Source organism: Ursus arctos, unplaced genomic scaffold (genome assembly GCF_023065955.2).
Source record: "Ursus arctos isolate Adak ecotype North America unplaced genomic scaffold, UrsArc2.0 scaffold_20, whole genome shotgun sequence".
Lineage (NCBI taxonomy): Eukaryota > Metazoa > Chordata > Mammalia > Carnivora > Ursidae > Ursus > Ursus arctos.
This window is the reverse complement of record NW_026622875.1, coordinates 9610140-9637980: the sequence shown is the minus strand read 5'-3', so window position 1 is coordinate 9637980 and position 27841 is coordinate 9610140. Positions and strand designations below refer to the sequence as shown.

The following is a 27841-nucleotide window of genomic DNA, read 5'->3' as shown; positions in this document are numbered from 1 at the left end:
AATAAGCAGTGGATGAAAACAAAAATTAAGTCACCTCTAAATTTATTCTAGTAAGGGACTCAAATGTGTGGAAAAACTTACATGCATAAAAAATTTTATATATTAATTGCAAATACACTGATTATTGGTTTAAGAATCTGTCCCAGGTCAGAAAAAAAAACCACAATTCACTACAACCAAGAGAAACAGCAGACAGTGTATGTAACTTTCAAAGAAGAATAATTCATCCAAGTGCAATCTATTAAAACAAGATTCAGAGGCACCTGCCTGGCTCAGTTGGTAGAGCATGTGACTCTCGATCTCAGGGTTATGAGTTTGAGCCCCACATTGGGTACAGAGATTGCTTAAAAATAAAATCTTAAAAAAAAAAAGATTCATACAACACAAATCATTCTTTGCCCAAGTTTTTTTTTTTCTTTTTTTTTTCCTATTTCAAACATAGCAGGTGAATAAAAGCCAAATACAGACAAACCTCAGCGACTGGCTTCTTCGGCAGGTACACAATCCCTCTGGAGCCATAGATTCCCTAAAAATCTGGGCAAAGGACAGATGAGTGGGAAACAAAAAACAGCTTTTCATAATTCCTATCAGGGTCCTCTCATCACTGAACACAGAATTATGTCAATTCAACCGGGTCATTTTTGTCAGCCAGTATAGATGTTATAGATCATTTCCTAACTTTTCCAGCTATTCCGTTCCTACCATTAGAATTGTTGCAAAGACGAAAGAGAAGATAAAACACTGGACAGAAACAGACTATTAACGGTGTTTCTCTCTGGGTTGTAGGATTGTGGGTAATGAGAACATACCACCTCCTTACTCAGAAAATGAAGCTATGAATATGCTTTATGAACTGTGAAACAGTATACAAATGTTACTTTTTTAATTTTTACTTTTATTGACCATTGTAGCCCATATAGTCCTCATTTTTTAAAAAAGATTTTATTTACTTATTTGACAGACAGAGAGAGAGGGATTGAGCACAAGTAGGGGAGCAGCAAGCAGAGGAAGAGGGTGAAGCCGACTTCCCCCTGAGCAGGGAGCCCGATGTGGGGCTGGATCCCAGAACCCTGGGATCATGACCTGAGCCGAAGATAGACGCTTAACCAACTGAGCCGCCCACGCGCCCCTAGAGTCCTCATTTTCATACAGCTCTTTTCTCCTCAGACTACTGCTTAAATGTGTATGTAAAGAGTCTTACCAGCACGATTTGCACAGTGAAGTCTGTGTAGTCTAAAAGTCTATTATCTTGCAGAGGAAATGGTTTTTCTTCTGTTTATAATGGAAGAGATTTTCTTTCTTTTTGTTTTGATTGATTTGGTTATACGAGAAGAGTTATCAACATAGACAAGGAGAAGCCAAGCTAGTCGGCAAAAAGCGTCCAAATGTGGATCCCATGTTCCAGAAGCCCCTTCCAAAGGTATCGGACATTTCTGACCCAACACGTCCTACCCTCTCTCTCCTCTCAGGCATGTTCTGAAGTCCTCTACAAAGATATTATCACCAGAGCTCCCCCGGCTTTAAATGTACCAAGACTCCTCGCACCTCTCCATTAAGTTAATAAGTTCCTATCTAACAGACATTCGTTCTTGCAGAGATAAACAAAGAGGAAGAGGAGAGCATCATTCTGCATATCCTTCGGCATAGAAGCCCCAAATGATATTTTACACTATCAGAAATACTTAAAGCTATTGCTTTGTTATAAATGAGTACAATCATAATTCTATTTGGCTTTAATCCTTTCAATCTTGGGAAAATCTAGTATCTCTAATTCTTTTCGAAAGAGTAGTTCTAAAAATGCAAGCAGCCAATTCATATTCTAAGTACTCTACTGCCCCCTTGTGTATCTCGTGTTCAGTGAAAACGTAGCTCACAAAACAAGTCCTTTTACTTCTCAGAAGTACTTCAGTAGAATCGCAGGTGTTAGAACTAGAGACAACCTCGAAATCATCAAGACCAGCTGCTCATTTCACAAGGAGAGAACGGAGCTCTTGAAGGATTACATCATTTGCTCCAGATCATAGCACAGCTAGTTAATAGCAGAGCAAATACTACTGGATAGATAGAACTTAGGCCTCTGAGTGCTCATTTCTCTCTTGAAATGGAGATAGCAGCCTGGAATAAAAGAAATGATGGCATTTTGGAGTTAGATCAGAGTTTGAAATTCAGATCACCACTTCACAACCTCCCCAAGCCTCAGCTTCCTCTTTGTGAAACGGGGTGAATAATAACCATTGTGAAGGTGTCGAAAGAAAGCAATATGAGCGTTCATGAAGCCCTCAGCATAAGACAGTAATATGCTAAGTGGTACTACCACCATAAAAATACATAGAAAATTGTTTTTAAATTGTTAGAGCCTTTGAGATCTCTGGACAAAGGCATTCTAAAATACTATATGAAGGTATTTAAACCTGAACTTGGTCCAAACAGGCACAAAATACAACTTGAAAACTAAAGCTGGTTTCTCTAACTCCTGTGTTTCTTCACTTATCATATTTATTCTTTTTTTTATTACAAATAAAAACTTGTAACAGGAAATAGCCCACGGCAAACACCGTGTGCGAGAGAGATGAAGCAATGAATAGAACCCCTAGAAGAGGTTCACAGAAAAACAGAGTAGAACTCAGGGACACAGGGTAAGGTCACAACTCCCTGTCTCCTTTGCTAAGGAGGCATGTGCCTCCATTCACCACTGCAATGCCAGGAGAGCCAGTCTGGAAAGGTAGAGGCAGGAATTTTAGTTCTGACCTTGCTGATAATTAACTAGGTCAACTTGGGCTAATCATTTCATATCTGCTTCCCTTTCTCGACCTGTAAGATAAAGTACTCCTTACCTAGGAAAACCCTAGAGTGGGGTCCATATGAATGTGGGGGAGAAAAAACATTGTAACCTCTGAAGTACTCTAATAAAGTAAGTAAAGCTGAGTTTATCTTAATTTAAAGCAATAAAAAAGCATTAGTCTGTCACCAAATTGGGGAAGAACAACTAAACCTGGAAAGTCGAAGACAACTTAGATTATAGGATTGTTAAAGAGCTCTCTAATCCCTGGGAAATTTCTGTCTACCCTCCGCAAATCCCCCCAGCTTTCGATGGAGATTACTCCAAAAATACGGGCAACATGTAAATCTTTGACTCTTAAATAAATTTCACTCAAGGGTATCCTGATAGCAGGACTGACAGAGCTTATCCCCGACTACATATCACAAAACACACACACCAGCAAGGTACAGGCAATTCATCTTAGTTGGCCAGGAAAAATGACGAGTATTGACGCCTCCCTGATCTGCGGCTGCAGTAACCCACCCTGAGTATGACAGGTAAGTGCCGTGAACGGCTCTGCTCTGTTTTCAGATGTGGTCTGACAGCAGACACACACCATGCTGGTAACAAGCACTGACTGATGACCCACATATAGTAACCGAACCTTACTATGTGGCTAGCCCCCCAAAAGTTCAGGCATCAGAAAGGGATATTACTGGAGCTGACAGCATAAAAGAGAAAAGGCACTGATCTGAACTCATCTGTAAGGAAGAAAGTGGTAATGCCATTATGGTTATTGGGGTGGGCACACTGCTTCCACCTGGAGGGGATGAGACCAGTGGGGCTTCTCAGGCAAATTATCCATAAACAAGTTAACTAGAGCTCTTGGTTCAACCCAACCATGACACCATATTTGCATCCAAAGTGCTAGAATAGAAGTGCTGTCAGAAACAAAATAAAAGCCGCAACTCCACAAATACGAAAGGCAGCTCACCATGAAACACACTGTTGTCCACCAGAAAATGCCTGCGGTACTGCACACAGTTTCTTTTCTCCAAGTTCCAGTAGCTCATTGTCAGAAGATTTCTGGCACAGCATCAAAACCAAATTGCTCTGTCGAGGGAAACAGAATGAGACAAAAATGAAGAAAATGGCAGCCACATGCTCACCCTGGTAACATGATGCATCGGTTACCCAGCGTGATGAAGCAACACAGGCGGCATACAACCTCCCCATACATGGAATCCCCTACGTCCTAGGAAATTTCCCACAAGTCTTCCCAGAGGGTAGAATGTCATTTAACACACCACAAACAGTAGCTTTCTCAAACAGCACCTTTCGGGACTCAGTTATTGCCGTCTCAAGGGGGAATAAATCTACCATCAGACAATAAGTTTCAGGACTGGCTTATGTGCTCCAGGCCTCGCCCATATCTGGCCCGGACCCAAACCTGCCAAAGCCGGTAACTTCTCAGGAACTTTCGTCTATAGGAGGGGAGGTGACCGTCATTCCCAGTTCCTGAATTTTGGCTTCGTACCCCTCTGGTAGACTATGCAATCAATCCATAGAAATCTTAGAAATTGTAACAGCGCCATGCAGCCATGGGTAAGCCAAACACAGTAACAAAGCTTGCCTCCCTCTTTTGGATTCACTGGTGGTCCAGTCAGGACCATTAAGGCCTGGCTCGGCCCACACTGCACTTACTGGTGTAGGTAGAACTGGGCACAGGTCTCAAGCAGGGTGAATAAGAAGCAGTGTCTACCCCTACAACAGGCTTGCCCCTCCACAGAGAAACACAATGCTAACTAGAGCAAGGGCTTGAAAAGCAGAGATCTGAGCTGATGAATTAAACTCCTCCAAAAGCTGATGTGCATAACCCTCAACAAGGCCCCCATTGTTCACAGGATTTGGCTAAAGCAACTTTCCAGAATTCCAGCTTCTTTTCTGGTCACAGAATAAGGCCAGGCAACACCGAGCAGGGCTGGCATGAAGGAAAACCCACAGGTGGGAAATGATTTGTTATCTGTCCTATTAGAACAACCTAGAGTTTTGTAAAGATACTCCAGGATGAAGTCAGACACTTGGTGAAAAAAAATAATAAATTCTCAGAGCTTTGTCTATTTATCAATGGAACAATTGGTGAAGGCTCCTGTAGCTTTTGCCAGAGCTTCTCCTTGGCTCAAAGCCTCCTTCTTAACTCTCTCCAACAGCAATCTTACCTGACTCCAACCTATCCTACCCTTTCTCTGGCTTCGTGCCTCAACTCCCACTTCTTGCCTCATTCCCACCTGGCTAAGTCTGGCTGTCGCTCTTACTTCCTCAGGCTAAAGATGAGTCCCACCAGGGGCACCTGGGTGGCTCAGTCGGTTGAGCATCTGCCTTCGGCTCTGGTCATGATCCCGGAGTCCTGGGATCAAGCCTCACGTTGGGCTCTCTGCTCAGCAGAGAACCTGCTTCTTCCTCTCCCTCTGCCACTCCCCCTGCTTGTGTGTGCTCTCTTTCTCTTACTCTGTCAAATAAATAAAACCTTTAAAAAAAAGCAAAGAGGAGTCCCACAAATGTAAGTTAAAATCACCTATGGATCCAGTTGTAAAAGATGACAGCAAACAGCTGATTATTGGAGCCAATATCCCCTCCCACCCAATACTGAATACTACAAAGAGCTCTCCTTTTAGTTATATAAATAATAGTTATATATGCTCATTAATTTTTTTCAAGTCAACACTGAAATTCATCAAAAATCCTTAAAAATCTAAAGACCCCTCTTCCTTCATTCCATGTCCCTCTCTTGGAATGACCATTTTTGCTTGGTGTGTATCATTTCTTTTTCTATGCATTTACATATGTATGTATGTGTGTATAAAATACATATACATACATGCAATTTTAAAGACATCTACGTATTTTTTTTAAATATTTATTTATTTGAGAGAGAGAGCGTGTGTGTGCACATGTGCAAGCAGGGGGTAGGGGCAAGAGAGAAAGAATCCTCAGAGTCCCCACTGAGCACAGAGCCTGATGCAGGGCTCAATCCCAGGACACTGAGATCATGACCTGAGCCGAAATCAAGAGTCAGATGTTCAACTGACTGAACCACCCAGGCTCCCTGATTGTTCATATTAGAAATATTTTGAGTTACGTGGAATTAAAGAGGACCTTGTCTGTATCTATGCTCATTTTTCCTTACTCACTTGGTCTTATGGTTTCCTGTGTCAATCTTTCTTTTGCACTCTTCATTCGTAATCCAGGGAAGGTTAGTGGAATCAGAAGATGAAAGAATAATGTGCATTTGTATATAATTAGCAAAACACATGAACATACCTGACTCTCACTTAGCTTCCTCTTAACCAGACGAAAGAAGGAAAGAAGAGGATATTAACGTAAGTAATTTGCCCATGCTGCTAGGAAAGCGTAGCAACAGGACTTGAAATCATATCTTCGGATTCCAAACCCAAGATTCTAGCCATGACAGGCTAGAAGGAACTAGACTGTTACACAATATGGAGGGTTTTTTTTTTCTTTTCTTAAGATTTATTTATTTGAGAGAAAGAGAGAGAGGAGAGAGAGAGAGTGCACGAACATGAGTGGGGAGAGGGGCAGAGGGAGAGGACAAGAGAGAATCTCTACCAGAGTCCCTTCTGACCACAGAGCGCACCATGGGGCTTGATCCCATGACCCCGAAATCATGACCTAAGCTGAAATTAGAGTGGGACTCAACCAACTGAGGCACTCAGGTGCCCAATATGGTGGTTTTTAAATATGTCCCATAAATTCTTGTACATTCCTCTCTCCCTTCAAATGGTGGAATCTAATTCCCCTTCTTTTGAATATAGGCTGGACTCAGTGACTCATTTCTAACAAAATCAGTTGTAATTGATGTTATGAGTCTTCCAAAACTAGATCATAAAAAGGATACACCTGTCTGGCTCCCTATCTCTCTCAGGGTACTCACCCTGAGAACCCAGCTACCACGATGTAAGGAAGCCCAGATAGGAGTGTTCCAACTGGTAGCACCAGCTAGGCGCTCAGCCAACAGCCACCATCAACCATAGACATGTGAGCGAATCAATCTATAAACCATTGTAACTCCAGCCCTCAAGTCTTCTAGACGAAGCTCTAGATACAGAGGGACCGAGACAAGCCGTCCCCTCTGGACCCCATCTATATTTCTGACACACAGATAATAATTATTGTTGCCTTATACACTAAGATTTGGGGTAATTTGTTACACAGCAATAGATAATGAATATAGGTCACATCCCCGGATACATTCAATGAGGACCAAGACCTTCAACTCTTTGAAGACAGAAATACAAACTCACATAGATGTATGTAATACTAAGATACTTGAGCGCTGGTCTTCCATGCACCCATCTTTCCAACTTCCAGATCTTTTTGCTCCCTGTAATCATTGCCCTTTTCTTTAAGGACTGGTTAAAATGCCACTGCCTTCCTGGGGTGCCTGGCTAGTTCAGTTAGTAGGGCATGCAATTCTTGATCTCGGGGCACGAGCTCAAGCCCCATGTTGGACGTGGAGGTCACTTAAAAAAATAAAATCTTAAAAAAAGAAGAAAAAAAAAAAGCTACCACCTTCCTGAAATGCCTCCAGGATCTCTCCCTCCAATTTACCTAAACTCTCTCATGCACTGAACGACCATAATCCTACATACCAGTTATTATCTACTACGCATCAGGAACTATGATAAAGCTTTACATCATGGGGTCTCAACCCTGACCACACATTAAAATCAATCAGGTGGGAAGCCATAGGATCCAGGCTCCCAGGCCACACCCCAGACCAATTATATCAGAATCTCTGGGGCTGGGACTTGGGCATCAGTGGGTTTTAAAGCTCCACAGGGTGATTCGCAAACACAACCAAAACCATTCTTCATGTATATTATCTCTACTCCTTGAAGAAACTCTTCTGGGTGGATGCTTTTAGGAAGAGGGCGCGCAGAGAATGCAAACAGCTGAGCTAGAGCGCAAAGGTGTAAGTAATTGAACCCTATGGCTTCCAGGCTGTTTGCCTCCTTATGTTGGTTAACGGCTCGCACGTCTTACCTCTCCAGGCGTCTGCTTGCTGCCGAAGGTTAGGGGAGCCTGTAAGTTTCCTCTGAGTGCCAGACCTAGGCCGTGCACCCACTGCAGGCCCTTAGTAAACATCAGGGACGCCCTCCTTACATGCCCCATTTCCTGGATTCCTGCCTGGTGGAGACTAAAGGAAGAAAGGACTCTCTCTGGCCTCTAGAATCAGAGTAAATGATTTCAAAATTTAGAGATGATGGAGGTGGAGATTATTGGAATTAGTAGGGCTGGGGCAGAGAAAGAGAGAGTTGTGCGATAATCCCTATGTCGGCTTCCACCGGAGTTAGATGATCCAAGGACCCAGTGCTCACTAAGCGGAAGTGACTGAAAGGAATCTTAGAAATCCGCTAGGCTAAACCTCTCATGGTGAAGCCGGAAAAAAAATCTGAGACCCAAAAAGGATGCATCACTTGGAAGAGAGCATAGCTGTTAGATAAAGCTGGCAGGAACCCCAGCCTCAGGAGTCTCAAAGCAGGGTTTCCTTGAGTGTTTCATGGTCCCATTTGTGTGAACACAATACGTGAAAATATCTACTAAAATATACTTCCATCAATTTTTCAAAAAATACCAACTTAGATTACATTAGAGATGTGTTTCCATGGCACCGTGTACTCAATTTGAAGTTGTTTGGTCAATATTCAAGCAGAAGCAGAGATGTTTAAAAATTGATTCGACTTTCTTTTGGGAATTTCAAAATGCTCACTCCACCTCCTAAGAGCTCCATGAAATATACATGTTACCTTCAGAACTCTTTATAGAACATATAGATACCCAATCCTTGCAATGAGTCACAAAATTAATAACTTACAGTGACTAAGAAATATTACATAGGGAAGTAATGGATTGTTATTAAAACTACCTTCAGATTCTGCCTCCAGAACAAGGTTAATAAAAAAATTTTTTTAGTGGATGGTAAAGTTATAGGAAATGCTATATAAATGCATTTATCTTTAACAATTTATTTTTAACCATGTTTTAGAGCTTCAAACACACAGAAAAGCTCAAAAAAACATACATTGTGATATCACTTACCACCCAGAGACAACTGCCATGGACACTGTGGCCTATTTTCTTTTTTTAAAACACCAATCAGGTCCTACTATTTTGCAATCTACTTTTTTTATTTAGTAACTTACTAATATATTGTGATACTCTAGCCATATCAACATATTTCTATAAAATACATGTAATTTGAAAAAGAAATTGTAATCAACTCTAATCAAAGACTCCACACTCCAAAAACTCAGTAAGAGGGGCGCCTGCGTGGCTCAGTCGGTTAAGCAGCTGCCTTCGGCTCAGGTCATGATCCCAGGGTCCTCAAATCGAGCCCCACCTCGGGCTCCCTCCTCCGCGGGGAGCCTGCTTCTCCCTCTCCCTCTGCCTCTCCCCCTGCTTGTGCGCTCGCCGTCGCTCAACTCTCTCTCTGTCAAATAAACAAAATCTTAAAAAAAACCACAACTCAGTAAGAACTAAGGCAGCCATAAGAAATGCAAGAAGCCATGTAAGGCACTCAGAGAGGATACGTGTCAGGTAGACTATAAATAGCCACAAACCTTATATGCTCCTAAGTTTCTTTGATAAGTCACCTTTATCATCGTTCTCCATTTGTTTATTTCTGCCATTTTATCTGCAGGGTCATGACTAAAATTGCCAATGTCAAACTACAGGTTAGAAAGCTACAGCTGGGGGATACTACCACCTACGAAAACAGAAATCCGAGGACGGCACCTTTAAGAAAAGCAGGACGTATTTTCAGTCACCAGCCAAGATGTTTAAAAATGTTTTTAGGGGCGCCTGGGTGGCACAGCGGTTAAGCGTCTGCCTTCGGCTCAGGGCGTGATCCCGCCGTTCCGGGATCGAGCCCCACGTCAGGCTGCTCCACTAGGAGCCTGCTTCTTCCTCTCCCACTCCCCCTGACTGTGTTCCCTCTCTCGCTGGCTGTCTCTATCTCTGTCAAATAAATAAATAAATAACTCTTTTTAAAAAATGTTTTTAGCACTCTACAAAGGAAACAAGAAATCCCTCACGCAAACAACTGCTCCACGAAAGTCCCCTGAGAAAAAGCCGTACAGCGGCAGGCACTGCGGGCGGTCGTCCTCACCCGCGCCCTCCGGCTTCTCTAGGAAACTCCTTGGTGTGCACAGATGGAGCGGGTGTGCGGCTCATCCCCGGATGGGGGGGGCGGGGGCGGGGGGCTCAGGCCCGCCGAACCCGAGAACTGCCACCTGCAGCCCGCAGAGGTGCACCCCCTTTCCGAGCACGGAGAGTCAGGCGCAGGTTTCCGTTTGAACTGTCGGGAAAAAGACACTTTTCTGTCGGACTCGAAGTTGTGAGGCCTCGAAACCTAAAGTTCCTGGCAACCATGCTGTCAGGACAAGGGGAGGATCGTTGTGAGTCGGGATCCAACCCGGAGGAATGGAAAGAAAGGAAGTCCTACTGATACCATTGACGGACACCTGGAGCCACATGGATCTTGGCTCTTTTTAGTTAAATGAGCTCGTGCACTCCCTGCTGTAGTTAGCGTCGTTCAAGCCACAGGGAGCCGAGCTTTCCATCACTTGCAACCAGAGTCCTGACCGGTGAAATCTGCCAGCAAAGCAAAAGGGAAAGAGAACCCACCTGGCAGTCGTGAGCGGTCTGTGCTAGTCGCGTCTCTAACAACTGACTCAGGGGCGACCGGGGGCAAGTGTTTTTAACTAGTCCTGAGTTTCAAAATGTAATTCTGTATTTTCTTGAGATTTCCTTAGAGATCTACTGCATTCAAGTCCTTTGTTCTGGTAGCAAAGGCTTCCCTCACACCCCTTGAAGGTGTAGGAAGCAGAGCAAAACCTGAAACTTTCTCCTCAGCTTTAGAATTCCCTTAGGGGTTTTTTAATGTGAGGCAAATCTATATCACCGCTTTAACATGAATTTTATGAAACACTACAAATCTATTCAAGTCACTTGAATGGCTTAATAGAAGATAACTATTCAGGGCGCCTGAGTGGCTCAGTCAGTTAAGGGTCTGCCTTCAGCTCGGGTCATAATCCGAAGGGTCCTGGGATCGAATCCCGCATCAGGCTCCCGGCTCAGCACGGAGCCTACTTCTCCCTCTCCCTCTGCCTGCCGTTCCCCCTACTTGTGTGCTCTCTCTGTCAAATAAATAAATAAAATCTTAAAAAAAAAAAAAAGATAACTGCTCAAGTTCATATATGGAAGTCAGCGTTCTAACACTGTGCTAAAGGAATCAAAAATAGGAAAATCTTTAAAAGAACTGTGCAGAATGGAGAGATTATATATTCATACACATACATAATTTTTAATTTTTTTTAATTCCAATAGAGTTAACATGCAGTATTAGTTATGGGTGTACAATATGGTGACTCAACAATTCCATATATTACTCAATGCTCATCATGAGACGTGTACTCTTAATGCCCCTCACCTATTTCCCCCATGCCCCTACCCACCTCCCCTCTGGTAAACCCATTTATTCTCTATAGTTAAGAGTCTGGGGTTTTGTTTGTTTGTTTGTTTGTCTCTTTTATTCTTTGATCTTTTTTGTTTTGTTTCTTAAATTCCACATGTGAGTGAAATCATACAGTATTTGTCTTTCTCTGACTGGCTTATATTGCTTAGCATTACACTCTCTAGATCTGTCCATGTTGTTGCTTTTTTTTCTCCCTTAGGTAGAGGGATTTGCCTGCTATGTGCTGAGCACTACCTCTACCTCTTTCCCTACTGCAACTGCCACCACCACAGCCCATTCTCCTTTGGCACCCCTCTTTCATAAAAACTGCCACCCCCACTCTCCTTCCTCCCATTCTCTCTTCGTAATATATTATTTGCAAATCACTTTATGGTTTATATAACATTTCAATTTATATCTTGCCTTTTTAAAAAACTGACACTTATTGGGGCGCCTGGGTGGCTCAGTCGGTTAATCTTCCAACTCTTGGTTTCAGCTTGGGTCATGATCTCAGGGTCCTGGGATGGAGCCCCGTGGCAGGCTCTGCTCTCGGTGCAGAGTCCACTAGACATCCTCTCTACCTCTCCCTCCCCCTCCCCTGCTTGCACACTCTCTCCCTCTCTAAAATAAATAAAATATTTGAATAATAAAAAGAAAAGACTGGCACTTACAATAGCCCTATGAGTCATTGATTATTAAGCATGAGTTCAAAGAGGTTAATAGGAAACAACAGGTTGCAAACCCATGTCTTCTGACTCCAAATCCACTGTCTGCAGACCAAGGCTATACTCTGTGCAGCAGTGCTCCTTCCCGGACATTCTGCTTCCCAATGGAAGGCGCCTAGAACTGTGTTACTCGCGAGAGCCAAGACTTACTCTTCCCACCCCAATCCTTCAATTCAACTCCACTAGGAGCCAATCAATGAAGGACAGGAGGCAGGAGGAGAGGCTTAAATGAAATATTACTTCAAAAACCTGAATACCTTGTTCCTCCAGCCAGGAGCCTTTGAAGTAGACAGATTGCAAGGGATCAGAGTGAAGTGTCAGTCCTCTGATTATCAAATGGTGGGAGGTTTCTTTGCAATGAAATTTGAGCGAGCTACTTGGACCAAGTTCAGAAACACCAAGGCCAAGTTTACTAGCCAGCCAGCATTGTGAAAACTGCGAGACCCGTGTATTCTCCAAATCACTAACAGCAGGGAAGAAGGCTATCTAGCCAGAAATGAAACCATAATGCACAAACTCACCCTGTGGTTGGAAAAGGAATAACTAGTTCACAGGATGTAGGAAAGCATCAAAGGGCAATGGGAAAATGCCTGACTAGAAGTTAAGAGGCTAGAGGTGCAAACCACTCCTACCTCTAACGAAACTGTCAGGGAAATCTCTTCACTGCCCCGTACTTCAGCTGCCTCATCTGTGTAACAGAAAAGGGGTGGTGGCGAATGCGATGCTCTCTCAGAGCTTCTGCCCTTTAATATTCCACACGCTATTAATAAGGATTATGGGCCACCCCTCCCTAATATCCCAATCCCTTCGTCTTTAATTATGAATTAAAATAGCTCCGAGAAAGCACAGTTAATTCCCATTAGCAGTATAGCATTGAACTTACATGGAGAAGTACTGATTTCCTTTTCTTTAAGCTTGCTGGGAGATAAGAGGCATAATGAGTAGGCTCTGACAGTAATGTTCATAAAATAATAAATGCTTAGAAAAAGGAAGGCATAGGGGCACCTCGGTGGCTCAGTCGGTTAAGTGTCCGACTCTTGATTTCGGCTCAGGTCGTGATCAAGTGGGGCTCAGTCTCAGGGTTGTGAGATCGAGCGCCGAGCCCCGTGTGGGGCTCTGCGCACGGCAGGGGGTCTGCTTGAGATTCTCTCTCTCCTTCTGCCCCTTCCCCCTCGAAAATAAATAAATAAACCTTAAAAAACAAAACAAACAAACAAAAAACAGGAAGGCATAGGGGAGAAGTTCCCAAAACTGCATTTTGCATCTCACAGCTTTTAACAACGCATTTGGGAATGCCTGTACCCAGGTATCCCTAGAAGTTGAATATTCAAACCAAAACCAGTTAAAAGCTAAGATTTCAGAGAAGGCCGGTAGTCTTGCATTTCTCCACTAATTTTAAGTGAAGAATATTATACACAGTGCAGGGATGGGGTAGGAAGGGCCACAGTTCCTCTTCCTTTGCACCAGACCCAAACTGCCAGCTTTGAAAGCAGTTCAGAACCTGCCTGGGTAAGGCATGGAGGGCCCTGGTCAGAGGGGCCCCACTCCACTTCTCAGCTGCAGGTCACTGTCCTGTATCCATCCCCGCACCCCTTGTCACAAGCTCCCTCCCCCACTCCCCACAGGTTTCCCAGCACTGCCAAACTGGTTGTTAAAGGGCTCTACAAACAGCTGAATTCCATAGCTAGCCCCCTCCCAGCTATGTACACAAAGGGAAAGAAATAAAAGGGTACTTTGTTCATTTTTTTAAGGCTCACAGGGGACACCACTAAACCCTAAGTTCCTGGTGTGTTTTTTTCTTTACGACAATCAGCAGCTGAATATGCTCTGAGCTGGTTGAGCAATGAGATACAGTCCACCCTCCAAAGACACACGGATGCTTCATTTGAAAAGACTGGTTTAAAATATAATATGTATCCAGCACTTAACACAGTCCCTACCTTTTGGTTCAGTAATCGGTCTTCTGGAAATTCATCAGAAAAAAGAATAATTAAAGATACACACCAAAATGTAAACATCAAAATGTTCACTGTATCATTTTCTATGACACACACACAAATCAGAACTCTAAATATCCAACTACCGGGTTAGCATTGACAGTCACGTAAATAGTAACAACTGTGTCTGCAAAGACTTAGTAAATGGGGCGCCTGGGTGGCACAGCAGTTAAGCGTCTGCCTTCAGCTCAGGGCGTGATCCCAGCGTTATGGGATCGAGCCCCACATCAGGCTCCTCCGCTAGGAGCCTGCTTCTTCCTCTCCCACTCCCCCTGCTTGTGTTCCCTCTCTCGCTGGCTGTCTCTATCTCTGTCGAATAAATAAATAAAATCTTTAAAAAAAAAAAAAAGACTTAGTAAATGAGTGTAGAAAAATGCTCACGACATAATGCTGTATGAAAAAAAAAACAGGATATAAAACACCAACTATGAAAAACAATATTGCATAGAATAATGGATCCTGGGGTACCTGGGTGGCTCACTCAGTTAGGCCTCTGACTCTTGATTTTGGCTCAGGTCATGATCTCAGGGTCGTGGGATCAAGCCCTGTGTTGGGTTCCATGCTCAGAGCCAAATCTGCTTGTCCCTCTCCCTGCCCCCTCCTCAAATTAATAAATAAAATCTAAAAAATAAATAAATCTTTAAAAAATGGATCCTGATCTTAACAAGAAACAAAATCCTTCAATGTTTCACCATAACAGGGATGTTTGTTGGAGGTTATTTGTAAATATTCTTTGTCATATTAAGTAAAGCTCCCTTCTATTTCAATTTCTTGAACAGTTTTTTACAGGACATTAAACATTTTAACACACTTTCTCTGCATGTGATATGATCTTTCACCATTAATCTGTTAATATGGTTAGTTTTCTTTTTTTTTTTTTTTTAAGATTTTATTTATTCACTTGACAGAGAGAGAGACAGCCAGCGAGAGAGGGAACACAGCAGGGGGAGTGGGAGAGGAAGAAGCAGGCTCATAGCGGAGGAGCCTGATGTGGGGCTCGATCCCGGAGCGCCGGGATAACGCCCCAAGCCGAAAGCAGACGCTCAACCGCTGTGCCACCCAGGCGCCCCTAATCTGTTAATATGGTTAGTTTTCTAATGTTCAACCAACCCTGCCCTGCAATTCCAGGATGAATCCAATTTGTTCACAATGTATTGTCTTTTTAATACACCGATGATTTGGCTTGCTCATGTTTTATGATTTTTACATGTATGTTCCTAAGGTTGGCCTACAATTTCCATTCCTCATATTGTTCTCGACAACTTTTTATATTGAGGTTATTACAGCTTTATAACATGCATTTCTATTCCATAGAAGGAGTTATGCGAGTTTGATTATCTTTTTCTTGAATGTTTGGTAGAACTTGCTCATAAACCCATCTCAGCCTAGACCTGAGAAATATTTGGCTACTGGTTTATTTTATTTAAAAATTCTAGAGTTATTTAGCCTTTCTATTTTTCCAAATTTAGTTTTGGTAAGTCATATTTGTCCAGTAATTTATTAATTTCCTCTAAGCTTTCAAATGTTTTAGCATAAATTAGTTCATAATACAGTCTTTTTAGTATCTAAAACATCTGCTTTTCCACTCCTAATACTGTTTATTTATACTGTTCTCTTCTTCTATTTAAGTCAATCTCACCATATGTTTATAAACATGACTGGCTTTTACAAAGAGCCAAAATTTGTCATTATAGATCCTCTCTAATGAATAACATTAAATTATTACTACTATGCTTTTCTATTTTCTTTGAATCTCTTTTGCACCTTTTTTGAACTTTCTAACTTCAACATTTAGCTAATTTTCAGGTTTTCTTTTCTAATATAAGCATTTACACATGCTTTAGCTGCTTTCCCCAAATTTTGACCTATAGTATTTTTCTTATCTTCCAGTTAAAAAACTTTGATTTCCATTACGATTCCTTCTTTGATGCAAAGGTCATTTTGAAGTATTTCTATGATTATTCATCGTTATATTTTTATCAGTTTCTAGCTTAATTGCATTGTGGTCACAGATCTGGTCTATATGATACCAATTATTTAATAATTGTTAAGACTTGCCTGGTAACAAAGTATGAAGTCATTTTTAATAAATGTTCTATGTGTGTTTCAAAAAAATGCACATTCTGCAGTTTTGAGATACAGTGATCTTCATGTCTATCAGCTCAAACTTATTCAAACTATACTGCTCAAATCTTGCATATGATCACTGAACTTTTTCCCACTTTATCAAGCACTGAGGAAATATATTAAACTCTCACTAGTAATACAGTTGATCCCTGAGTAATGTGGGGATTAAGGATGCCAACACCCCACACAGTTGAAAATCCACATATAACTTTTGACTCCCCCAAAAACTAACAGCCTGCTGCTGACCTTATGGATAACATAAACAGTCGCTGAATACATATTCCATATATTATATGTATTCTATACTACATTCTTATAATAAAGTAAGCTACAGAAAACAATATGTTAATAAAATCATAAAAGAAAATAGATTTACAATACTGCACTTATTGAAAAAAATCCATGTGTAGCGGACCTGTGTAGTTGAAACCTGTGTTGTTCGAGGGTCAAGTGTATATGTGTCTCATTACAGTCTTCTCAATTTTTGCTTTATATTGAGCATACAAGTGTTTCATTCTGTGCTGAATGGAGTAAGTCAGAAAAGACATACATAATTTCACTCATATGCGGAATTTAAGAAACAAAAACAAACAAAGGGGAAAAAAGAGACAAACCAAGAAACAGACTCAACTATAGAGAACAAAGTGATGGTTACCAGAGGGGAGGTGGGTGGGGGATGGGTGAAATAGGTGGTGGGAATTAAGAGTATACTTATCATGATAGAACTAATATATGAAATTGTTGAGTCACCATATTTTACACCTGAAACTAACTTAACACTGCATGCTAACTATACAAATTAAAATAAAATTTTTAAAAGTTCATCATTCTGATGAGTTGAAACTTTTAACCAATATGACCAGTTTTGTTTCTAAAAAGGCTCTTTCAGCATTTAAGGTCTATTTTGCCCAATGTCAATAAGGCAGGCTGTCTTTTGGTTTTTAATCATTCATTTGCCTTTCTCTATTCTTTCACTTTTTTTTTTTTTAAGATTTTATTTATTTGACAGAGATAGAGACAGCCAGCGAGAGAAGGAACACAAGCAGGGGGAGTGGGAGAGGAAGAAGCAAGCTCATAGCAGAAGAGCCTGATGTGGGGCTCGATCCCATAACGCCGGGATCACGCCCTGAGCCGAAGGCAGGCGCTTAACCGCTGTGCCACCCAGGCGCCCCTATTCTTTTACTTTTAACTTCTCTATATCCTTATGTTTCAGACATATCTTCTATAAACAGCAAATAACTGAATTCATTTTTCATCCAGTGTAACAATCTTTGATTCCTTCGGATTATAATTACTGATACATGTGTTATTTATTTCTAGATCTTGTTTTATACTTTCTACTTGTCTTATTCTATATTTCTTTTCTCAGCTTTTTTGACTTCAAGGTTTATTTTCCTCGTGTCTATTTTCCCCATTAGCTAGGAGGTTGTTCAGTCCTTTTTAGTGGTTGCTACAGAAATTTCACCATGCACACTTCACTAACCAAAATCTAAATTGAACCAGTATCTTTAACTTCCTCCCAAACCATGCAGGAACTTTATAAGATATTAATTCCTTTAACTTCTCCAACTTCTGTCATTTATTTTATCTAGTTCCCGCTGAAGACACTATTGTTTTATCCAATCGGTATGTGCTTTAACTTACAAATTTTTCCTTTTCTTTGCTCTTCATCGCTTTTTGTTTCTGAGACCATACATCTGGGAATAATTTTCCTCTGCCTGAAGTACACCCTTTCAGTGACAATCTGCTAGAACAAACTCTAGGTTTTGTGAGGTCTGCAAAGTCTCTGCTCTCATTTTTTAAAGATACCTTTAATGGAAATAAAATTCTAAACTGACAGTTAATTTCTGTCAATACAAGAAAGATAATTTTTTATTTTCTTCTATCTTCTGTTATTGCATTATCAGGATAACTTACCACGTCTTTAAAGAAACACTGCTTCTCCTTTCTGACCTTGCTTAAGATCTTCTCTGTCTTTTGTGTTCTATAATTTAATCATATTTTATCTATGTGTGGAAGTCTTTTTACTCATGATTGGGATTCATGTGACCTCACGAATTATGGACAGTGATTTTTTTTTTTGGTCCTTGAAAATTCTCAGGCATTATCTTTTAAATGTTGCCTCCTCTTGTTTTCTCTCTTTTCTTTCTGAAACTATAAACTTATGCGGGATCTGAATTCTCCAACTTCCACATTGATTAACCTGTCTTTTGGGTGTTTCATCATTTTGCTTCTATGTGTTGCCACTGGAAATTTTCTTCAGCTGGATCATTCAGTTAACTATTTTCCTACTCAGCTTGGATTAACCAATTGTTAAATCCATTCACTGAGTTCTGATTTTCAATTATTCTGTCTTTATTTTTTCAAGCTCTGTATGGTTGTTTTTCAAATAGGTTGGTTCATCTTTACAGTTTCTTATTTTTCAGCTCACATCCTGTTTTTAGTCATTTTTTTTTTACTTTGAAATGCTTATTTTTGTTCAAATTCTATTGATGGGGATTCTCTGAAGTCCAGGACAAAAATATATTCCTCCAAAAGAAAAGTGGAAACTGGCTTTTGCACAGTACCAGGAACACTTGCAATGTAGGAATTCTTTTTTTTCTTTCTTTTGAGTAGGCTCCATGCCCAGCATGGGGCTTGAACTCACAACCCTGAGATTAAGAGTCACATGCTCTACGGACTGAGCCAGCCAGTCGCCCTGTAGGAACTCCCTTAAATCAAATGTTCATTGTGAGGGTTTTCTGACCATCTAATTATTGTAATTCTACACACACATCTGTATTAGAGCTGGTTTAGTTTCACAAATTCTCAGGACCAAATATCAAGCATTAGTTCAGAACCACAGTTTTTGTTGTTTTTTTTTTTTTTTAAAGATTTTATTTATTTATTCGACAGAGAGAGAGACAGCCAGCGAGAGAGGGAACACAAGCAGGGGGAGTGGGAGAGGAAGAAGCAGGCTCACAGCAGAAGAGCCTGATGTGGGGCTTGATCCCATAACGCCGGGATCACGCCCTGAGCCGAAGGCAGACGCTTAACCGCTGTGCCACCCAGGCGCCCCAGAACCACAGTTTTTGATGGGTGATTTTTCTTACAGTCTTAAACAGTTTGAAAGAGAGAGGAGTTTTGTTTTGTTTTGTTTTGTTTTGTTTTTCATTCTAATTCACCCTTATATTGAGGGAGAAGCCTTCTGAAGTCCCAGCTGTATAACCAAAGGTTCCCACTCAGATGTCTCACCTAGTCTCTTATCCCTTTTGTCCTCAAGACCAGGAAAAAAGAAGTACAAGATAAACTGGTTTGGCAAATGCCCTCCAGGAAAAAGCCAGCTTCATTGCAATAGATCCCCCTTCACTTAGCTTTTGGCCTGAATATTCATTATTTCCATACTGGTTCATTGCATTTAACATTCCATTGTATCCAGCATCTTTAAATTATTTCAGCCAGAGTGCTGGCAAACTGTATTGCTAGAAAGAGAATTCAACCCTGGGAATTCACACTTAAAGCCACAGATCCTTGGGGTTTAACAGCCAAGTCAGGACTTGATCTAGGCCAAAAACATATTAGTTTGGTGCCTGTCACTTTGTAATAACTGCTGATATTTTAACACTCCCTATTTGCCAGGTATTGTGGTAAATATTTTGTATTATTTTATTTAATCCTTACAATGATCCTAAGGGCTAGGTATACTTACTATCTCCATTTTACAGAAGCACAGAGGTATTAAGTATTTACCTAAGGTCCACAGCAGTCAAGTGACAACAGTGGGATTTAAACTCAAAAAATCTAACTCCAAAGATCACACTCTTTTTTTTCAAAGATTGCACTCTTAAGATCCATGTAATTTTGTTTCTCAGTAAATAATGCAAGAGACAGAAAGACAGAAAGATAAAGGGAGATAGCACTCACAACTAAGTATGACAGAATCACTAATGAAATCTAGGCTTTCCTATTTTCAATCCTCTCCACTTCCCTATGCTTAGGTCAGGGCTGGCATATTTCCGTCATTTTTTTTTTTAAGATTTTATTACTTTATTTATTTGACAGAGAGAAAGAGAGAGAGAGAGAATGCAGGCGGGCACAAGCACAAGCAGGGGGAGCAGCAGAGGTAGAGGGAGAAGCAGACTCCCTCCTGAGCAGAGAGCTGGACTTGGGGCTCGATCCTAGGATCCTGGGATCATGATCGGAGCCCAAGGCAGACGCTTAACCAACTGAGCCACACAGGCGCCTCTCCATCATTTTTTATATATTCCTGCATTTTAAAAGCTGATTAGAAATGAAGACTACATTGATAAAACAACACCCAAAGGAATGACTGGAAACCAGATTGCAATACTCAGCAGCCATCAGTCTTGCAATCTAGCCCAATATTAACACCTCTGATCACATTTGAAGGCTCTTCCTGATGATACTCTAACAGCAGATTTTTTTTTTTACAATTCTAATTTCTTCTATTATGTGTAGGTCTAACATCCAAAAAGCCTTGATTCATACTAATAGCCTCTAAACCAGAAATTTCCAAACTTTTTAAATATTGAAAATGGACTTCAGAATAGCTCTGCCCCCAATTCTTTCATATATAAGGATGCCCAGAATTCGGTCCCAGAAAAGGCATCCCCAAAGAGGGGCAGATCTCCCAGTTTTCCTGAGTTCATCTTACCCTCTTCTTCTACTTCCGTACCCAACAATGAAAGAAGGAGGCTTACTTATCATAGGGAATGTGTTGGAGTTTCATATTTGCCTGCTTTCCCTACCCCTTCCACCCAGCAATGATTGCACCTCTAATAAGAGATCTACCTTCCACTGGTCAATTAAACCTCCAGTCAACATCCCCTCTCCGTCCCAACTAGAAAGCAAGGCAAGCAGCAAAGTGCATCCCCTTTTTGTGCCCAAAAATAGGAGTCCAGGAGTCTTTAAGGTGCGAAAGGCTATAAACTGCCCCCCAATCAATTTATGAATCAAATAACCCACAAGCATGCTCTGGACCCTCTGGGCACTATAGTTACTGAGGGGATGGAGTGATGCCTAAACATAGTACCAGCCATCAAGAAACTAACAATCCAGGGGCGCCTGGGTGGGTCAGTCGTTAAGCGTCTGCCTTTGGCTCTGGTCATGGTCCCAGGGTCTTGGGATCAAGACCCGCATCGGGCTCTCTGCTCAGCGGGAAACCTGCTTCTCCCTCTCCCACTTCCCCTGCTTGTGTTCCCTCTCTCGCTATCTCTCTCTGTCAAATAAATAAATAAAATCTTGAAAGAAAGAAAGAAAGAAAGAAAGAAAGAAAGAAAGAAAGAAAGAAAGAAAGAAAGAAAGAAAGAAACTAACAATCCAGGGGAGCCTGGCTGGCTCAGTTGGTAGGGCACGCAACTCTTGATCTTGGGGATATTGAGTTTGAGCCCCATGTTGACAGTAGAAATTACTTAAAAATAAAATTAAATTAAAAATTAAAAGAAAAGAAAAGAAACTAACAATCCAGATGTGAAAACAGGACATACATAGAAACAAAAAAGATTGATAGAAAACCTGCACAGAAAAGGGCAGGATATATGAAAGACGGCAAATGAAGCATACTGCAGGAGTTGAAAAAAAGAAACCAAGGCAGTGAGGAAGGAATGCCTGGAGGGTGGGAGGTTGGAGCCAGATCTCAAAGCATCAGTAGGTTTAAAAGAAGGAAGAGGAGGGACGGGGGAGTGGCGGGCTCAGTTGGTAGAGTATGTGACTCCTGATTTGGGGGTCTTGAGCCCAAGCCCCACATTGGGCATAGAGCATACTTAAAAAATAATTTAAAAAGAAACAATAAGGAACACCTAGGTGGTTCAGTCAGTTAAACATCTGCCTTCCGGTCCGGTCCTGATCCCGGGGTCCTGGGATTGAGTCCTGCATCAGGCTCCTGGCTCAGCCGGGAGCCTGCTTCTCCCTCTGCCTGCTGCTCCCCCTGCTTGTGCTCTCTCTCTCTCTCTGACAAATAAATAAAATATAACCTTAATAATAATAATAATAATAATAGTAATAACAATAATAATAAAAGAGGGAAGAAGGGAAGGGAGGGTTAGGTGGGAAGGACATCTTAGTAGAAAGGAGCTGTAGATGCCCAAAATACTGCTCTCAGTTATCAAGGTAAAAATTACTAACATACATTATTAGTACGCTGTTTAAATGCAATGTGATATAACAAAGAACATATAAGGAAACCGGTAAAAATAACATTTCGCCAAGGATGCTTTAAACATAAATTATTCAGAATGTAAGCCCTGAGAAAGACCTCTCTTTAGAAAGATAATGGCAATACTGAAATATTTTTATAAAGATTTTAGCCTAAGATAATGGTAATAAAGTTACAGTTTAGTTTCTCCAAAGCCAGCGGAGATGTTGAACCCTCTAACTGCTCAACAGAAAGTTCCTGCTGTATGCAGATTTATCAGAAATTATAAGAAGGAAATATAAAAAGTCCTCAAAGCAATAGTTACAAAAGGAGATGGGATCATTAAACCTGAGTTGGTCATAAGCACTGTCAAGCTGAAGAGAGCATTAAAAAAAAGAAATCTAGTCAAATATTTTTAAGTTGTGGAAAATCAGCTTTGTTTTTCATGAGCTGAAGTCTTAATTCTTAAGAAGCTCTGGAGGGGCGCCTGGGTGGCTCAGGTGGTTAAGCACCAGGACTCTTGATTTAGGCTCAAGTCCCGATCTCAGGGTCATGGGAACAAACCCAATGATGGGCTCCATGCTCAGCTGGGGGGGGGGGGCGGTATTCTCTCTCCCTCTGCCCCTCCCCCCCACACACATGTGCACGCATGTTCTCTCTCTCTCTAAAATAAATAAATCCTTTTTCATTTTATTTTGTTACTTATGTATTCTCTTTTAGAGAGAGAGTACATGCAAGCAGGGAGGGACAGAGGGAGAAGAAGAGAGAGCAAGAATCCCACAACCCTGAGATCACAACCAGAGCTGAAATCAAGGGTCAGCCACCCAGGCACCCCAATAAATAAATCTTTAAAAAGAAAAAAAAAAGCAGCTCTGGGAAAAATAGGAAGCTGGTGAAGGTACTGCAAGTTAAATACATGACTGAACTTCACATTAACTGTGGGTTCTTCATTCTTTTTAGGTCCAACTAACAACCAACTTGTCTGAAGTTGTCATCTGAAGAAAGGTGTCATAGAAAACAACAATGAGAAAAATTGGAAAATAAAACCAACCGGTATTATAAATTCCTTATATGAAATTTATCACGTGGATTTTGGTGAGGTTTTTTCTTAAACTACTACAAAAAAAGACTAAAGATATTGCAACTAACTCCTGGTTATTTGTCACTGGCCTATATGTTTTCATTTATTATATTCTCTTGCATAGTTTCCTCCCCTTGAATACCTAATATGTTCACTTTAAAATCATGGGAACTGGAGTGGGGATACAATATTGTAGTGGCTGGGTCTTGTTCACAGCTGCCCTCAGAATCTTCCCTTTTTCCATGAGAATCTCATCCCCATTCAAGGAAGAGCAGGGATCTCCTGAGTATCCAAGCAAACAGCATCAGAATCCATCGAAGTCTGAATGTCCAAGATTTCGTCTTTTCCTTCAGTAATGCTAGGAGACAAGAACCTATGCAGCCACAAAGGATACTAAGGAATTCAAGCTAGCTTCGATTCCAAGGACTGGAACCAAGCAGGGCCACAGCCAAGCTATACGATGTTCATACCCTCCTGCCAGCATGTATGATAGGAGGTGTTTTCGGGTGTCAAAGAATAACTCTCAGGTCACCTGGGTGGCTCAGTTGGTTAAGCGTCTGCCTTCAGCTCAGGTCATGATCTCAGGGTCCTGGGATTGAGTCCCACATCGGGGTCCATGCTCAGTGCGGACCCTGCTTCTCCCCTCTGCCTGTTGCTCCCGCTGCTTGCCCTCTCCCTCTCTGTCTGACAAATAAATAAATAAAATATTTTTTAAAAAAAGAAGAAGAACTCTCCTAGCCCTAGGGAGATAAGGGAAATGTTGAGATTTGAAAGGAAGGTGTGAAAGGCAATTAATGCATATTATCTAAGAAAAGTTAAGTGTGCTGACCCTGTTCTTCTACCAGGCGATGATCAAAAAATTACTCATTTGTTTCTTTTTCAAAGTTGATCTTTTGATCTCTACTGGAAAAAATGAAGTGACACCTTTTGCTGTGACACTCTGCTCACTCCTAAGTGAGTACAAGAAAAGCAAGTTTCATCTATAACAAGATGTTTATTTTTACCTATTAGATTAGCAAAAATCGACAGTTTGTTGACAAACTGTGTTGATAAGAGTGTGGATATTGTTACTGTAATACATTTCTGATAGAAGTAAAAAAAATACAAATTCTCTGGAAGCCAATTTTATCAAAATTACAAGTGTATATACTTTTAACTTAGCAATTCTACTTCCAAAAATATATCTTATAGCTGTATTTAGACATGTGTAATATGGTATATATTAAGGTTAATCATTGCATCGTTGTTTTCAAAATATCAGAAGCAACCTAATTATCCATTAATCTGGTTAAATTTTAGTACATCCAGAGGCGCCTGGCTGGCTCAGTCCATAGAGCATGTGATTCTTTATCTCCGAGTTGTGAGTTCAAGCCCCATGTTGGGTATAGAGATTACTTAAAAATAAAATATTTTTAAAAATTTCAGTACACCCATTTGGTGGAAAATATGCAGCCATTAAAAAAAATTAAAGAACCCAGAAGATCCAACACAATATTAAAAAAGAACAAATCTGGAAAACTGACGCTATTCAACTTCAAGACATACTCTCAAGCTACAACAATTAAGAAAGACTGTCTGGTATTGGCCAAAAACTAAATACATAATGGAAAAGAACAGACAGTGCAGAAATAGACCCGCGTCAATAGAACCAACCGGTCGGGGTGCCTGGCTGGCTCAGTCAGTAGAGCATGTGACTCTTGACCTCGGGGTCATGCGTCCAAGCCCCACATTGGGTATAGAGCTCACTAAGGAAAAAAAAAAAAAAAAAAAAAAAAAGATCAACTGATCTTTGACAAAGAACAAAGGCAATACCATGGAGCAAAACCAGTCTTTTCAACAAATGGCGCTGGAACAACTGGATATCCACATGCAAAAAAATGAAACCAGACACAGAGCTTACATCCTTCACAAAAATTAACTCGAAATGAATCACAGACCTAAATGTAAACTGCAAAACTATAAAACTCCTAGAAGAGAGCACGGGACAACACTCAGGTGCCCTTGAGAGTGGCAACACTGTTTCAGATACAACACCAAAAGCACTATCCATGAAACAATGAATTGGTAAGCTGGACTTCATTAAAAGTAAAGGCTTCTGCCTTGTGAAACACAGTGACAAGAGAATAAGACAAGCCACAGACTGGGAGAAAATATTTGTAAAGGCACAACTGAGAAAGGAGTGTTACTCATAATACACAAAAAAATGGAAACACAAGGAAAATAATCCAATTAAAAATGGGCCAAAGATCTTAACAGGCACCAGCCAAAGAAGATACACAGATGGCTAATAGGCATATGAAAAGATGATCCCCCTATGTCATCAAGGAAATGAAAATTTAAAATAATGATGAGATACCACTATATAACTGTTAGAGGGGCCAAAATCCAGAACACTGACAACACCGAATGCTGGCAAGGATGTGGAACACAGGGGAGCCTGGGTGGCTCAGTCAGTTAAGCGTCTGCCTTCAGCCCAAGTCATGATCCCAGGGTTCTGGGATCGAGTCCTGCATCAGGCTCCCTGTGTCTCCTTCTCCTTCTGCCTGCTACTCCGCCTGCTTGTGCTCTCTCTCTCTCTTTCTCTCTCAAATAAATAAATAAAATCTTTTAAAAAATAAATTTAAAAAAGGATGTGGAACACAGGAACTCTCATTCATTGCCGGTGGAGATGTAATATGGTACAGCTACTCTGGAACAGTTTTGGTGGTTTCTTACAAAACTGAACATACTCCTACCATACAATTCTGCAATAATGCTCCTTGTTATTTACCCAAAGGAGTTAAAAACTTATGTTCACAGAGGGACGCTTGGGTGGCTCAGTTGGTTAAGCATCTGCCTTCAGCTCAGATCATGATCCCAGTGTCCTGGGATCAAGACCCGCTTGGGGCTCCTTGCTCAGCAGGGAGTCTGCTTCTCCCTCTGCCTGCTGCTCCCCCTGCTTGTGCTCTCTCTCTCTCTCTGTGACAAATAAATAAATAAAATCTTACGTTCACAGAAACACCTGCACTTATGAATGGCAGCTGTACTCATAAATGCCAAAACTTGGAAGCAACCAAGATGTCCTTCAGCAAGTAAATGGGTAAATGAACTGTGGTACATTCAGACAATGGAATATTATTTGGTGCTAAAATGAAATGAGCTGTCAAGCATGAAAAAACGTGGGGGAACCTTAAATGCATATTACTGAGTAAAGATGCCAATCTGAAAAGGCTACATTTTATAGGATTTCAACCGTATGACATTCTGAAAAAGACAAAACAGTGAAAAAATCAGATCCCTGGGTGCCAGAAGTTGAAGGGTGGGGGCCAGATGAATAGGCAGAGCACAGGATTTTTACAATAATGAAAATATTCAGTACAAAACCATAATGATAGGTACATGTCATTGTATCTTTGTCCAAACCCATAGAATTTCCATCACCAAGAGTGGGTCATAAGGTAAACCATGAACTTTAGGTGATAATGATGTGTCAGTGTAGGTTCATTAATTGTGATAAACGTACCACTCTGGTGCGGAATGTTGATAAGGGGGGAGGGAGTGCACATGTGGGGACAGGGAGTACATGAGAAATCTCTGTCCCTTCCCCTCAATTTTGCTATGGACTAAAACTGCTCTAAAGAAATAACTTTTTTAAAAAAAAGACTTAAGAAGCTCTATAGGCTGATATAGAATGATAAACTACATTGTTACAAGAAGAAATGCAAAATCATGTGACTAGTGCACTATTATTTTTAAAAGGAGAAAAAAAGAATCCGTATGTATTTGCATAGAGAGTGGTCCCCTCTTACCCACACAAGAGATGTTCCAAGACCCCCAGTGGATGCCTAAAATGGTGGCTATACCTCCTGTGAGCTCTACACCTACAATGTTTTTTTCCCTATACATACCTAGGATAAAGCTTAATATATAAATGAAGCACAGTAAGAAACTAACAACAATAACAGTGTAACAAGTATGACAATACACTGTAATGAAAGTTATGTATGTGATACATGTGGTCTCTCTCTCGAAATGTCTCATACTGCGGTGATGTGAGATGACTAATGCCTACGTGAGGAGGTGAAGAGAGGTGAGTGACGCGGGCAGTGTGACGGAGCGTTAGGCTGCGACTGACCTTCTGACAAATAGTCAGGAGATCTCCGGCTTCCAGTTACTGAAGCTGGGGAAAGCAAAACCGCAGACAAGAGGGACTACTATATATATTACGTACATAATTACACACATGTGTTGTTTTGAAAAAAAATACACAAGAAATGAGTAATACTGTTGGTTATTAGAGAAACAGCTGGTTGGCTGAGGGACAGACGTGAGAGAGAATTTTCATTGAATGCCCTTTTAAGTTTTTTAAATTGTTAAGCATGAGAACATATGATCTATTCAGTCATTCTTTTCTAACAAATAAAAAGTAACATAGCAAAGAGAATTTGGGGGAGGGGGGCACCTGGTTGGCTCAGTCGGTTGGGCAGCCGACTCTTGATTTT

The 27841-nt window shown here is 41.1% G+C and overlaps 1 protein-coding gene across 6 annotated transcripts in view; it reads right to left on the bottom strand.

The window, feature by feature from the left end:
• The window catches only part of PLCH1 (phospholipase C eta 1), a 209373-nt gene that overhangs the window by 172523 nt on the left and 9009 nt on the right, over positions 1-27841 (bottom strand). For all 6 annotated transcript variants that reach the window (XM_057316038.1, XM_057316039.1, XM_026497331.4 and 3 more), the window contains exon 2: positions 3756-3874. In XM_057316038.1, coding sequence (XP_057172021.1) covers positions 3756-3834 — 79 coding nt within the window. In that variant the 5' untranslated portion in view covers positions 3835-3874. The remainder of the gene's footprint in view (positions 1-3755; positions 3875-27841) is intronic.